Here is a 15,024-nt window from a genome sequence, read left to right on the forward strand (position 1 = left end):
GCTACTCTCCCGTACTCCCTGCGTTGCCTCTTTGCCTTAGTGGCATGAATAGGGCCCTATTTCCATTTGGTTTAATGCTCGTATGGATGACGATGACGTGAAATGGACTTTGATTGAAAAGACCACAAAAGAAGGACATGGGTCGCAGCTAATTTGAATTTGGAATTTTAAATGAATCGGCATATGCAATAAAAAACCGGCCCAAGGACAAACTTGATATTTTAAATGAACTGGACTTAAAATCGATTCTTTGAAGCGAGAACGAACCCATAGGAATTGAATCTCATGCTCACTCGGCTTTAAGAAATAAAACCGACTAAAAGAACCATAGGAATTGAATCAAGAAATCGAATTTTATGATGAGATATCTTTAAAAAATATTATAAATAAAAATAACTTCGAAAATAAAAAATAAAAATCTAGAAAATCTCAGAAAATTTTATGGCATTTTTTTATTTTTTTAAATGGAACATTATTTCAAAAAAAATTTGTTACCAATTTTATAACAAAAAATAATTTAGAATTTTAAAAATTCAAAAAATCGAGAAAATTACTTTCAGAAAGGGAGCGTTCCGAGGTCATATGACCGGATCCACCTCGTATCTTACTTTGGGATGAAATATTAACTTTCATATTAAAAAATTTAAAATTATTAATAATATATAAATTGTAAAAATTAAAGAAATCATATTTTATGAGAGTATATCTTTTAAAATTTTTATTTTATTAAAAATAAGTTCAAAAACTAAAAAATTTAAAAATAATCTAGAAAGTCCATTTAGAAATTTTATATTGCCTTTCATTAGAAATCATAGTGGAAATTTCATATTGCCTTCCATTAGAAATCATCGTAGTATTCAAAAAATTTTATGGTATGTTTGATTTTTTAAATGAAGTATTATTTCAATAGATTTTATTGTTAATCAAAAATAATTTAAAATTTTAAAAACTCAAAAATATGAAAAAAATTTATTCAAAAATTGAACGTTCTAAAACTATTTAACCGATTCCACCTCGCATTTTATTTTGACGCGCGCGCACATATATATATATATATATATATTGGTATAAATATAGATATAGGTACAGATTGTCCAATCAAAAGCATATTAAGCCTTTTTCATCGAACAAGTGGCCAAAAGCATATCGCCCCGACAGGTCTTATTCATCTTTGTCTTCTTGCTATGTATATTAAGCATCTTTTTGTCGAACTAGTGGCCTACTTTTTATTTGGCATTTCGTCAAACATGTGGCTATTTTTTTCCATTAGGAGTGGGCAAAAGTCTTGGTCTTTGTCTTCTTGCTGTATCCTCTCATTGGCGAAAGACTTGGCTAAAGTTTCTTTCCTCTTCTTCTTGTCCTGCTCTTTGAATTCGTTCTTCAATACTCGATTTGCTGCTGATACATATACATAATATACTGAGCTGAATTTGATCATGGCTGAGGTGCTGTTGGGCGCTTTCCTTCAGGTGTTGTTCGACAGATTGGCCTCTCGTGAGCTGCTCAATTTTGCCCGTCGGGAGAAGCTCCGTTCTCGGCTCAAGAGGTGGGAGAGGAACCTGCAGGACATTAACATCGTACTGGAAGATGCCGAGGACCGGGCCATGGGTGGAGAGAGCCGAGTGATCACCCCTTGGCTGGACGACCTCAGGGACTTGGCTTACGACGTGGATGACCTGCTAGATGAGTTCGCCACCGAGGAAGCCCTGCGCAGCAGCAGCTTCCTGCTCTCCGATAAGACCGGTGTTTCATCAAGCAAGCTGCGCAATCTTCTGCTCCCTGGATGTATCCCTCATAGTTTGAGCCCCAAAAGACTCCTGTTCGACCACAAGATGAGATCTAAGGTGGAAGCCATTGACCACCGATTGACTGACATCATGCGCCGGAAGGAAACTCTCAGACTATCGGAGGGCGGCGGGGGGAGAATTTATGTTGCTAGCCGCCAGAGAAGATTGCCCAGCACTTGTTTGGCAGAGCCCTTCATTCTCGGCAGGGACAATGACAGAGAGGCTATCGTGAACTTCCTGATGGATGAAAATGAGGATCTCTCTGTGATTCCCATCGTCGGGATGGGAGGGTTAGGCAAGACAACTCTCGCTCAGTCAGTCTATAATGATGAGAAGGTGAAAGGATCCTTCCCTGTAAGAGCGTGGGCCTGTGTCTCCGATGAGTTCGACGTGCTGGCTGTAACGAGGACGATATTCTTGCAGATCGTGGGTGGGGCTCATGAGGGAAAGGATTTGAATGTCCTCCAAGTTGAAATCCAAAGCATTAGATATTTACGATTGCCCAAAGCTCAAGTTCTTACCGAGCGAAGGATTCCCCACCTCCCTCGGTAGCCTCCAACTCAGAGGGTGCAGTGAAGATCTGAGAAAGAGATGCTCAAAGGAAGGAGGGGGTGGAGATTATTTCCCCCTCATTGAACGCATCCCCCTCGTTTTCTGAAAAAACATCATTGACTTTCTCAATTCTCAATTAATTCTTTTATATCGGTTATACCCTTGTTGACGTCTTCTTTCTTTTTTTTCTTTTTTTTTTTTTCCTTTTTTAATTTTTTTTCAAGTTTCTAGCTTTTTTATCTCGAATAATTCTTTTTCTTTGATGACATTCTAATTATAAAGCTTGACTTATTTTGTAGTATTTAGCGTACCTGTGTTGACCACTTCACCAGATTTTCTCAGTATGGTGATGTACACATTATAATATGTAAATATGATTCGACTTGATCAAGGCTGTATTAGCAATTACTAAATTATAATGTCATATATGTATATGTATATATGCATGGAGCATTAACGGATTTGATGTGTCAAAACATATTGGGTTTGGGGAGGGTCAAAATTAGCAGAAACTGCGTGTGTCTCGTGCACTTGCATATAGAGAGACGACATACATGAGGTTGAGTCAATTAATTAACTGAAACTCGTGTCTTGGAGTCGGATGTAATATATATATGTTTAACATCGTATTTAAGATCCATCGTCGTCGTCGTCATCATCATGTGGCTGGGAGAGAATACATATCAGCAATCATCGTCTGATCTGACTGTGAGGAGACGAGAGAGGGGAGGGAGGGATGAGGGCTCCCACGTGCAAGCATGTGAACGGCACCACAATTAATCTTGTTCTTGTCTTTGTATTGTATGTATGTATTATTTAATAAGACATATGAATTAATTCCTCTAATAAAGTTTATTTATGTTATTGTATTTTGAAAACCATCATGGACTTTATCATTTCTCAATCAATTCTTTTGTATCGATTTTCCCTTTGATGTATATATATATATATATATATATATATATATAAATTGACAAGTTAAAAGAAAATGCACCATGTAACCCCAATATAAGTTGACAAGTTAAGAGGAACAAACGCCAAATCGTTTGAATCAACCCATACTAGTCTCAATCAATTCTTTTGTATCGATTTTCCCTTTGTTGGTGTCTTCTTCTTTTCTTTTTTTTTTTCAGGTCTCTAGCATTTTTATCCCAAATAATTCTTCTTCTTTGATGACCCTAATTAAGAAGTTTGGTTTATTTTCAAGTATTTATAAGTTTCTAATGAAATTGGCACATATTTTCATCCAAAAAATATAAACGGTTTCAGGTTCATTTTTTGTGAGTGGGACAACCGATACTCCTTCATTCACTATTCATTGGGAAAATGACACTTTAATCCGCAACCGTTAGTATTTTCATCATTTTAGTCATAAACTTTTCTCTTTTTGAGTCATTCACATCCTCAACCTTCTGTTTTTTTTTTGCCACTTTAGTCCCATCAACGTTTTCGTTAAAAAGTCCTTTTTCGTCCAAAAATTAATTTTTAAAAATTTCTAAATTTTTTTATATTTTTTAAAAATTTTCAAATTAATTATTACTGAAACGAATGGAAATATAAAAGATGAATTTAAGATAAATGTAATTTTGCAATTAAGAAAATATTTGATTTTAACATAAGAAATATTAGACAAGTACATAAGAATGAAAATTTTGTTTAACTTTTTCTTTCTACTTATAGATATTAAACTATATGCATGCATGCGCGCTTTCTCACACACACATATATATGTATCTGTAACAAAAATGACCATAAAAAGTTAATGTGAAAAAGTAACCTTTCATTAATTTTAAAATTATAATTAAACTCAATGTAAATTTCATTTAGTTAATTTATAAAAGTTATTTGAATGATTTAATAACCTTAAATTCTTAACTTATTAAAAGTAATTTTAATATTAATTTACCATTCAATTCAGAAATAATTCCAACCTCGAGAGCTATGGTAGCCATCCAGTCACCTTGGAAGATTTCTTTTTAATTTGTCTCCTTTTATTTTTGGTTTTGAATTTTTCAGATTTGAGTTGTTTACCTTGGTAGGTTTCTTTTAAATTTGTTTTCTTTTTCTTTTTATTTTTGTTTTGAATTTTTCAGATTTGAGTTGTTTGATAATCTGACATACAATAAGCACTATCAAGTGTCAAGCAAAGCAACATAAAATTGCCAAAATCAACGATTCCACAACTCATAGACGACTGCTGAGGTCACCGATCACCCCAATTAGGGGGATGGTGGGCACCGGCAAGGGTCCCACCGCCCGAATATAGATGAAAATATTATGGTTGAAATTGAAAGGGAAATGGAGAAGGGGTCGGCGGTGAGAGCCTCGCCGATGACTAGTGCCCTAATTGGGGTCGCAGAAGGAACCAATTGCGGGAGTGGTGGCGGTTGGTGAAGACCTCACTATTGACCTTTATCTCCCTTTTAATTTCACGATAATTTTTTTTTCTTTTTAATTCGATCTATGGGGCCTCGCCGAAGGACACCACGGCCCCTGTGAGGTCATTAGGGCAGCAGCGTGAGGAGATGTGAGTAGCAATATTGTGGCTCAGGGAGCTCAGAGAGAGCCTAGGCAGTGACTCGTGATGCTCGAAGGAGATCCGAACCGCAACCATAGTGGCAAAACAGCCACAGGCGACCTTTCTCTTGGAGAAAGAGCAGTAGCAGGAAGCAAGACAACTGAGAGGAAATGGGCAAAGGAGCAACGAAGCATCAGCAACAAAGAGAGGAGATATAAGAGGTTATGAAGAAGGCGTAGGAGGCTATGAATGAGACGTAGGAGGCTATGGAAGAAGGTCTTGTGCGTGCACGTATCTGTGAATGTGAATCTCCAAGAGCCGAGGGAAAGAGGAAGGAGATGGAGTTGATGACGAAGTGGCTAGTGACGAAGATGGAGATAGATGGTGATGAAGGTGGTGATGCGGTTGTGAAGAAAAGAGGGAGGAGCTGAGGGAAGGAGGAGGAAGAGGATGATGATAGAGATAATGATGAGGGTTGGTGGCTATGGTGATGAGCAAAAGGGGGGAGGCTATGGGTGGGGAAGGAAGAGGATGGTGACAGGTAGAGGATGAGATGGAGAGATAGAAGAGAGGGAAGGATGCAGAGGAGCTGCAGAAACCAAGAGAGGAAAAGAGAGACTGATGAAGTGGCTCTGTGAGAGGAAGAGGAAGGAGAGGGAAGGAGGTGTTGGCTGTGATGGTGAGCAAGAAAGGGGAGGGAAGAACGAGGTGGTTCTGATGGAAGTGGATAAGAGATTATGATGGTGAGCTATTGGTAATGGTTAAGGAATGGAACAAAGACGAAAATGGTGATGGCAACGATGGTGATGGTGAGGATAATGGAGATGGATGGTGATGTTGAAAAATGGGAAGGAGGGTCATAGAGGAAGGAGAAGGTAGATGGTGATGGGGTTAAGATCGAGAGGTGGTGTGAAGATGGAGATGGCAGAGGAGAAGGAAAGGTGATGGGGGTAGATGGAGAGGAGATGGAGGTGATGTTATTGCTGTCTCCTTTTCGCAAAGAGAGAGACTGTGTGTGAGAGAGATGGAGAGAGTTGTTACTGTCTTGTCTTTTCTGTTTTTGGGTGTTCAGACCCGAGAGAGAGAGGAAGCAGAGGATGAAATTGATGGTCAAGCTGATTGTGATGGAGATGTGAAAAACGAAGATGAACATAGGATGAGGATGATGAACTTTTCAGGGATAGAGATAGAGAGAGAAGCAGAGGACGAAGAAGATGATGACAACGTGGACAAGAGGGTCCCACCTGTGTGTGCACGTTGGCGTCTCCGTCAATTTCTCACGGCAATTATCACAGTGAGATACATATAGCACACATTAAAATGTTAGGTCATTTCCGACACTTTTCAAAGGATATGATAGATCAGAGAATTTCGGAAAAGGTTGAGATGTACGAAGTTATTTTTTCAAATAATAATAATAATAATAATAATAATAATAATAAGATTATCAAAAGTGTAACAATAATATATATTTACCTTATAATTAGAATTGATCGCAATTTGAAACTAAAAAGAATATATGATTCTCTCTCACTTAGTAATCAAGATGTTCCGAGTTCGATACTCATGTGAGACTACATATGTCCCTTAATTAATTATTAGTATTATATTTCTTTCGCAATAGATCCATGGACTTCTTTTATAATCGAAAAAAAATATATGGTATTCAAATTAATATTATAGATATATACAAAATAAAAGATATGATTGCCCTTAAAATATATTTGAACTAAAAAGAAATCAAATTCCTTTTAATAGCACATATAAAGAGATCAATAATATTCGTATGTTAAATATTCAACATATATTTCCACTTATATATATAATTACATATTCATATGCACATTGAAAGTAAAACATTGAGAGAAAGATGTAATTAAGTTTGGATTTTGGAAGGATGAAGAATTTTTCTAGTGAAAAAAAGGAGGTCAACAAGCTTAATTTTATTGTAAGAGTTGTGAACTAGGTTGTATTTATAGGATTTTTAATACATATACAATTGAATTATATGAAAGACGTCCTTTACAATTATTGAGTAAAGAATCTTAACAAGCAATTAATGTTTAGCAAAAACGTGAACGGATTAGAAATAATTCGTATAACTAAATTCAACTGAAAAATATAACAAAATTCTAATGGAACTGTAAGAACTTTCATTGTAGAGTTGATATCCTAATCTAACTTAGATAGCGGTGTCTATGTCACTCTCTTATGCTCCTATATATAATATAATTGGTTTTTTTCCCCTTGAAATAAACTATCCCTGGTTAGAGTTAGTGAGGGGAAAAAAGTTCATGCATTAAGCACATTATGATACAAATTCTCTCTCTCTCTCTCTCTCTCTCTATATATATATATATATAGATAATAACAAACTCTTTTCCACCAAGGTGAGTTGGTTCAAGCGGTTCGACTCTTATTTCGTTTAAGCAAATGTCTCGAGTTCGAGTCTTTGTGAATGCAGAAAATTCACTCTGGGAGAGCTTTACCCCTTAGTGGGCCGACCCGACTCGACTGGATTAGTCGGGGCCCAATTAGACTTCCGGATACCAGGATTCAGATCGAAAAAAAATAACAAACTCTTTTTCAGGTTCTCGCGCTATCATCTCGCAAAGTTGAAACCTCGCTAAGCCACGTCATTACTTTGCAAGTCCCCTCGTGAGGTCACATCGTCAATTTAATTAGATAAATATTATATTGAGAAAAAAAAATCAAATTCCTTAATAGGACTTAACTATAGTTAAAAAATTTATTCAATATATTTTTTTAACTATTTTGAACCATACGTTATAAGAATTTTTTTGATATATTTTTTTAACCATTTTAAATGTTAATAAATGGTTAAAAATTATCATAAAATATATATGTAATAGTGTATGCATTTCCGATTATATATATCATTATATAAATATAGATATTATCTTTCTTTTATTAAATTTAGATTATCTCTTTGGTAGTATATATATGTGTCTCTCCTTCAATTAAATGGTTTAATAGGTTTTTAGGGTTTTAAGATTTAAAAATAGAGCTCGAGCTGCCATAGGTTTATTTAGTTCTCGATTTTTAGATAAATTTCTTTATGACGTTATTGCAAGAGAACTCGAGGTTGATGAGCTTTGTGAGTCCTCTAGTCACAGGCGAAATTTCTCCTCAAATACTACAGTTTTGATGGCCGTGAAATTTTTTACTTTTATGTATAATTTTTTCATATCGTCTATAATTTTTCATTTGTTTGAATTATCTGTAATTTTTTTAATTGTCCTTGATTTTTATATCCTTTTAATTTTCACAAATTATTTAAATTTTTATATTTGCTTCCAAATATAATGATTTTTATGACTTTTCTTTCGTTTTTAATTATTTTGGATTTTCTATAATTTTTCGAAATTTCTTTGATTTTAAATTTTTTTTTGCATTTTCATAATTTTAAATATTTCCATTTTTCCAAATGTTCTGAATTTTTATGAGTTTTGTTTAATTTAAAATTATATTGTTTATACTGTATAAACTTTAATATGGTGAATTACGGGTCCATGCTAGATCATATTAATTGAGCCCCACGATCCCATCGAAAGACATCCCAACCTCCTGTAATAAAAAAATTATTTACTGAGACGGAACTAAAGATATCAAATTCTTACCGAGATAACTGGAAGTTCCAACCAATATAGTAGGCCCAGACTAATCCATCAAATTCTGCTATTATTTCTTGTAAGAAAGTGGGGTTTTAGCTATGCACCTAGCAAAAGAAAAATTGGGATAGGGTCCTAATCCTATAGGATCTTCCCCTTAAAAAATCAGACGTGAAAGTTTTATTTCATCCAGCTCAAGTAATTACACCGAATAGAAAGGGGTTTTCGCTTTCGAATTGTTGAAAAAACCCCCAAAGACCTACTCCTTACTCAAGTTAGCAGCAAAGACAAAGCAACATTTCAGTTTTCTTTTTTTTTATTGAGATTTTTTGTAATTTTTTAATCAATTTTAGATTACTATATAAATGAAATGTGAAATTCTTGTGTAGTCTACTTTCTTTTGAATGATGAAACCCCTTAAGGGTTGTAATTCATAAGGGATTTACTTGTCTATGCATTCTTCCATTCTATTTTTTATGCCCTGCCATCACCTCGATGGTTCTGCTACGATGTCCTTAATGTCAATTCAGATATCTTTGGTTCGTTTGATTCCCATTGGTGTGTATCCTGTATTAATTGAATCTATCAATTCACCGGATCTATTTATCTCTCTAAATTTGATTTTTTTTTTTACTTTGCTTGATTCAAAATCTAATAAAAAAAGCATGGGTTCCTTGACTTCTTTTGATACAAGTTTTTCTTGTGTGATAGAAGTCTTTTTCTTTATTAAAAAAATAGATAACATACGAAGTAGTTTATAAAATTGCCTTTTTCTGAAAAGCTTTTTATTGAATCCATTTTTCTGATTCAGTATAGAATATATGGATTTTAACACCATATATTTCAAGGTTTGACATTTTTCTTAGATTTATCAAATGGTTTAAAAATTACCTAAAAATGCATATGGTTTATATGTTGTTCCAGATCTATCACGACGTCACTTTTTCTATCAAACATTAACAGAGTTGCTGACATGGCAAGGATGGGCCCACATTACTTCCACGAGCCACGTCAACAATTCCGTTAAACATTGACGGAAAAAGTAATGCCGACATAGATCTAGAACAACATGCAAACAATGGATCTTTTTAGGTAATTTACAAACATATGATATATTTAAGAAAAGTGTCAAATCATGGGATATATATTGTTATTACCCCTAGAATATATTCCAAACTCCTTTGGTAAAAGTCCTCTTTTTTTTTTATTTCTTTTTGTAGGTATTATAGATGGATAATGTGTCAATTTGTTTAGGGATCCACTGTGATAATAAGAAAGATTTTTGCATATACGCACAAATCAGTCGATAATATCATAATCTGATGAATCAATCTAGCTCGACTTACTAATGGGATGTCCTAATACGTCACAATATTTCGCTTTAGACAATGATCCAATCAAAGGAATAATTGAAACTATTGTTTGAAGTTTCTTCCTAGAAGTATTTATTATAAATGAATTTTTTAGCATTTGATTTCGTACAAATGAAAAAGTTAGTTGCACGTTTGAAAAATAGTCAAAAAGTCAAGAGAATAAGTACCTAATTAGTATAAATATTCACCACTACATAAAGATAATGGTAATCCCAACGTCAACTACATTCTTTATGAATTTCATAGTAATAGAAATGCGTGTCCTATCTGAACAAAATTTGTAACTTGTTATCCTCTTGACTAATAGGTAAAGATTTACCTTTGCGGAAAGGATGATTGATTCGTATTAAAACGAGAGTCCGCGAATTCGCCAATTATGAGTTCGGCACTTTAACCATTCAACCACGGGTTGATGCTAAGCGGGGATTCTCATACATGACGAAGACCCAAATTTCAATTGAAATGAAATCTTTTAAGGATAAATCAATGCAATTAGAAGGGACCAATGAAAGGACATCAATTCCAATCCTGCATTTTGAACTAAGAAAGATATTAAATGAGGAATTCTCATTATTTGTTAGATACATGGACTCAATTCAATGTAATAGGATCTTTCATTCACATTTTTTTCCACTCGGGTTATCCTTCCATTTGGAGGAACTATGGGCTCAATTTGTTTTGGGCTTTTGATCGGGCTTCATTTGGGTTATTTTTTCAGTACAAAAGATCTGAGGAAAGGCTGGTGTCGACAGGAGCAACCAGCAGTTGAAACAAACGGCAAAACAGAGAGAAATAGAGCAGAATTTTTGTGCGACCAGAGCAAAATCGAGCCTCGATCGGAATGTCAAATCACCTTCGATTGAGAAGAAATTTTGGCAGCATCTTTAACACTAGTGGAGCTAAATTCTGAACAGTCAGAATTTTTCTTTGAGCTCTATAAGTTCTATTTTGGCTGAGTTTGTAATCCACCATACTCGGGTGATGAATTCTCGATTTTGGATGATCCAAGAGCGCGCTTTCTTGATTTTGGTTGATCCAAGGGTTTGACCTTGACAAAAAACAAAGTGTAATCTCTATTGATAGTGGAAAATTGACCTGGACTCAATCTCATGATTTTTCCCCACATCAAAGTTTTCCACATAAAGATTTTTGGAATCCATTTTATTAGTTGTAGATTCATTTGCTTAATTCTTATCTCGATTGCACTAGTAGAGAAGGAAGATTATCGTTGCGTTGATTGTTTGAGCATCCTTTTCCCAACAAGTAGTGTTGCTGGGAAAAGATCATCAAACACCTGTACATAGCAAGTTAATTTTTTCCGTCATGTGTGATCAGAATAAGATTTAAACAAGTAGTAAGGAAGATAGTGCAACACTGAGATTTTTAATGGAAAACCCCAACATGAAGAAAACCACGGGATCTACTCCGACTCAACTTCATTAAATCAATAGTGGTTTCACATTATTTTTTATCAACCTGAGGTAATTGCTTGTTTTTTCTATATACTAGTGCGAAAGCACGTACGTTGCTCATGCATATGTTATGTGCTTAACTGCTTACCATATATTTAAGTCATCACATATAATAATTCTAGCTTTAAAGGAGCAATATTAAATAAAATTTTATCCTTTGGTTTTAGAAAAGCCACTATTACAATCTAACGTTTTACAGTTACTATGACGCATGCACATATTGCCTCACATTACATTTTTTTTTTTGGAGAAGATACAATAAGGTTGTTATTCAATATCAATATCAATTAATAGGTCAATTAATATCATATCAAATATCCATAACAAAAATATTGGCATACCAATTTGTTTCGCCTTAGGCACTATTCTATTTCTATGCTATACAATAGAGAGACACCTATATTACCTAAATTTACAAGAACGTCACTGAGACGAATTCAAGAAACTCAATTACATTATATGGAATAAAAATAAGGATAAAATTGTCCAGTTAAGTTTTTTTTTTTCATTCTCTCCTCACTCTCCTAAAAAAACCTCACTGGGATCCCTTTTGTACACATTATTAAAAAAGAAAAATTCTTATTCCGGTGAATCAACACATCTTCCCTTTTTCCGGTTCGAGTGTTGTGAATGGAAAAAATTCACGATTAAAAGAGCTTTATCTCTTAGTGAGACAATTCGGCTCGAACTTGCATTAGTCGGAATCCGTTACACTTCCGAATACCAGGTGATGCAAACCATGAAAAATAAATAAATAAATTACTCCCATATTCTCTCCTCACAGTCAAAAGAACAGAGAAAAGCTACCAAAACAAGCCGAGCATGAAGCTATTCCTTAAAAAATTATTTATGCTTAAAATCATAAGCGTTTGCATCATTAGAAAGAGCTAACCTGCAAAGAGGAAATGTCAACCCCCAAACCCCAAATAAATTGCCATCTTTGAACAGTTTATGTTCAGGCACTTTCAGCGTGATCAAAACTGTCATCTTTCCAGCCTGAAATCTTAATGCCAAAACATATAAGAAGGTGACATGCAAGGCACGTGGAAGATATATGAGCATTTTGGAATTCGATGTACCATCAAAACGTCGCATAGCTTGTCTTTATTTTGTTTGGCAACACAAGCAGGTGGAGCACATTTAAAACATGTATCTCCATTCTCAATATCTTCTACAGAAAAGGCTAGGTAGTGTGGACATGTCTCAACATTTATGCTGTCAACATTCGTTTTGGCAAAACAGATGCTTAGAGATGAAAAATTCATGCCTAAATGGACCTAGACACATGTAAGAAAAGAAACAAGTCATTAATCTTGTAAAATGAAAGCAAGAGTTATCGACACTTTGAAAACTTTGAGAGAACAGAGTTGATTTAGATCTTAATAGTTAAAGTTGGACCTTTATTTTCCTAAAGCGCGTAGAATTGAATATAGCAAATACAAAGGTAACCAGACTAAGGCATGGGATATTCAGAAGAAAATTCTATCATAATATCTTTAATATATAAATCAAATTTGCTAAGTCACAGTCAAATGAGAGAAATCTCACATTGAAAGTGGCCTTGACTTAAGATAGGTTTAATAAGATCGCAGGTCCTCTCTATCAAGGTTTGGCATGCTAGTCGAGTCTAGTTCTACGTCCTTCTGCGTGCACAAGTAGCAGCCTCCCTTACTGAGCCAATCCAGACAGTCGCTCCCGTAGAAACCATTTATAAATTACCACTAAGAACAATATTTAGATAAGCATAAAGAAATTAGAGAACAAGTCCTATGAGACAGACCTTAATGTGGACTGCATCATCATAAGAAAGTCGTTTTATGATGATGGACATATAAAAGACTACATAATAGAAACATGACCTCGGTTATATGGGAAAGTAGAATTTCTCGAGGGCCTGAGGATCTTTCCGCGTTTTAGTTTACAAGAAGATAACCAACTCCTACGGTACTTAAGTAACTAAAATGTGCAGAAAACCATTTTCCTATTCTATATAAAAATAGAGGCACAAAAACTAGAAATATTTCAATAAAACAAGACTTGTTCGGGTGAACTAAAGCTAATATCGAGAGAATATTAATGAAAGGTAGATAATATTACTTTTATCGTGAGAATGCCGGCATGTAGAAGAGCTTACAGGCACTTAAATTGGATGCGTTATTATAACCAGGTCTCCCCAGAAACCTGTTGAAACCAAAAATAAAAGATGATCATTAGTAGCAGGAATGCTTGAACTCAGATGCTTACTTACGAATTACTGGAGATCCTACCGACATTGAAATAGATATTCTTTCGTGCAGCCTTACCCTTAATCGGTAACACAAGGTAGTCAGTATTATACAAAAGATTTATACCAATACCACTCTCATCATATTTAGAGGTAACAATTTCTTTTATTTACAGGTTTATTGGCTTATGATAGCTAGTCACTGATCAATCAAATCAGGCATAAAGACATGCCTTGGAGGCGAAATCCTACCAATGCAGTGCGAAATTCCATAGCCTGCCATCATGGGTAGCTTGTCGATTTGTCGATTGCAGTAGGCAATAGATCGAGCAGCTTGGAGGCGGTAGAGCGACAAAGATGGAGAAAAATTGTGCAGAAACAATTGACGATCGGGAAACATTGAACAATTGCAGTAAAAGGTAGGATCAAGCAGTGGGACGGAGGTGAATTTCGTGTCGAAATTCGATCCTTTGGTGCAGTGTCGAGTCGAAGGAGATGGTGGTGGGAGGCATTTGATCGAGCACTTTGGAGACCATAGATGGCAGCAGACATGGAGAAGAAGGTGTGGCCGGTATCAAAGACGGGAACCAAAGGCAGGGAGTTCGGCCAGGCGTTGGGTCTGGCAGACATAGGAACCGGGGCGAGTTGTCTGGCGAAGAGACGGGAACAGTTAAAATGGTACCCATTGGTTGTTTTGAGAACAGAAGGCATCATTGGCGCCGTTCGGAGGTGGGAGGGGTGGCAGGAGAGGAGTGAATGGGGCATATTTCGGGTCCATACACGCCAGAACACTTTAATTAGTGTCCTGTGAAAATACTCTAGCTAGGTCCATATTTTTTTTATTAGAGGTATGGATATGTATATATATAATGTTACTATTTCGTGATGCTTTTTCTTTTGCCCGAAGCTTAACAGCCAGTCACGGCAGCTGAAGGATTTCCGTAAGATTGATACACCTCCAGTGGGTCCAATAAACTACACTCAGGCCGAGATATTTTGCGCAGGGTACTGTCGATCAATGAGGCCGAATTCCGCCCCACATAATGGAGGTCGTGGTTTGAGTTCAGGTGCATATAATGAGACACAGTTAAGTTAATCCTCCCTGTGTAATTCATGAGTGAGAATAGGGATGGCAACGGGTTGACCCATCTTGCTGATAGGTGCTTAACAAATTTTACCTGTTGGGTCATGGAAAGAGATTAGGGATTTGAAGTCAAATCCTTGTCAAGGTCTTGGAAATGTATAGGATTTTATCTCAAAATTCATCACAAACCTGTTAAACGTAAATTTACTAAATTACCCTCCATATTATTCATTTTTACAGAGTGACACTTGTTATTTTCTCTTGTTTCCTTTATTATGACTCCAAATCTAGTATTTATAATACTTATTTAGTGTTATGGACTTAAAAGTATTATTATTTATTATTTTCCAACATATTATGAACTTATAAGTGTTGTGATTTT

At 35.3% G+C, this 15,024-nt stretch overlaps 1 protein-coding gene and 1 long non-coding RNA gene across 2 annotated transcripts; one reads left to right on the forward strand and one right to left on the reverse strand.

The window, feature by feature from the left end:
- Positions 1–1,225: 1,225 nt before the first annotated feature.
- Positions 1,226–2,752, forward strand: LOC116206847 (putative disease resistance RPP13-like protein 1). The gene is made up of 2 exons (XM_031539667.1): positions 1,226–1,337; positions 1,470–2,752. Exons 1-2 carry the CDS (start codon positions 1,248–1,250, stop codon positions 2,337–2,339), a joined length of 960 nt encoding a protein of 319 aa, XP_031395527.1. The 5' UTR covers positions 1,226–1,247; the 3' UTR covers positions 2,340–2,752.
- Positions 2,753–12,800: 10,048 nt separating this feature from the next.
- On the reverse strand, positions 12,801–14,405 carry LOC116209537. Its single transcript, XR_004157275.1, has 2 exons — positions 13,811–14,405; positions 12,801–13,515 (listed from the first exon to the last, which is right to left on the reverse strand). It is a non-coding gene; the product is annotated as an uncharacterized LOC116209537 (long non-coding RNA).
- Between the last annotated feature and the right edge of the window lie 619 nt (positions 14,406–15,024).

Source organism: Punica granatum, chromosome 5 (genome assembly GCF_007655135.1).
Source record: "Punica granatum isolate Tunisia-2019 chromosome 5, ASM765513v2, whole genome shotgun sequence".
Lineage (NCBI taxonomy): Eukaryota > Viridiplantae > Streptophyta > Magnoliopsida > Myrtales > Lythraceae > Punica > Punica granatum.

Coding starts and splice junctions, on each gene's coding strand:
- LOC116206847 (XM_031539667.1), top strand. CDS start 1,248: ATGTGGCTATTTTTTTCCATTAGGAGTGGGCAAAAGTCTTGGTCTTTG. Junction 1,338..1,469: donor TGGCGAAAGACTTGGCTAAA/GTTTCTTTCCTC, acceptor GCTTTCCTTCAG/GTGTTGTTCGACAGATTGGC.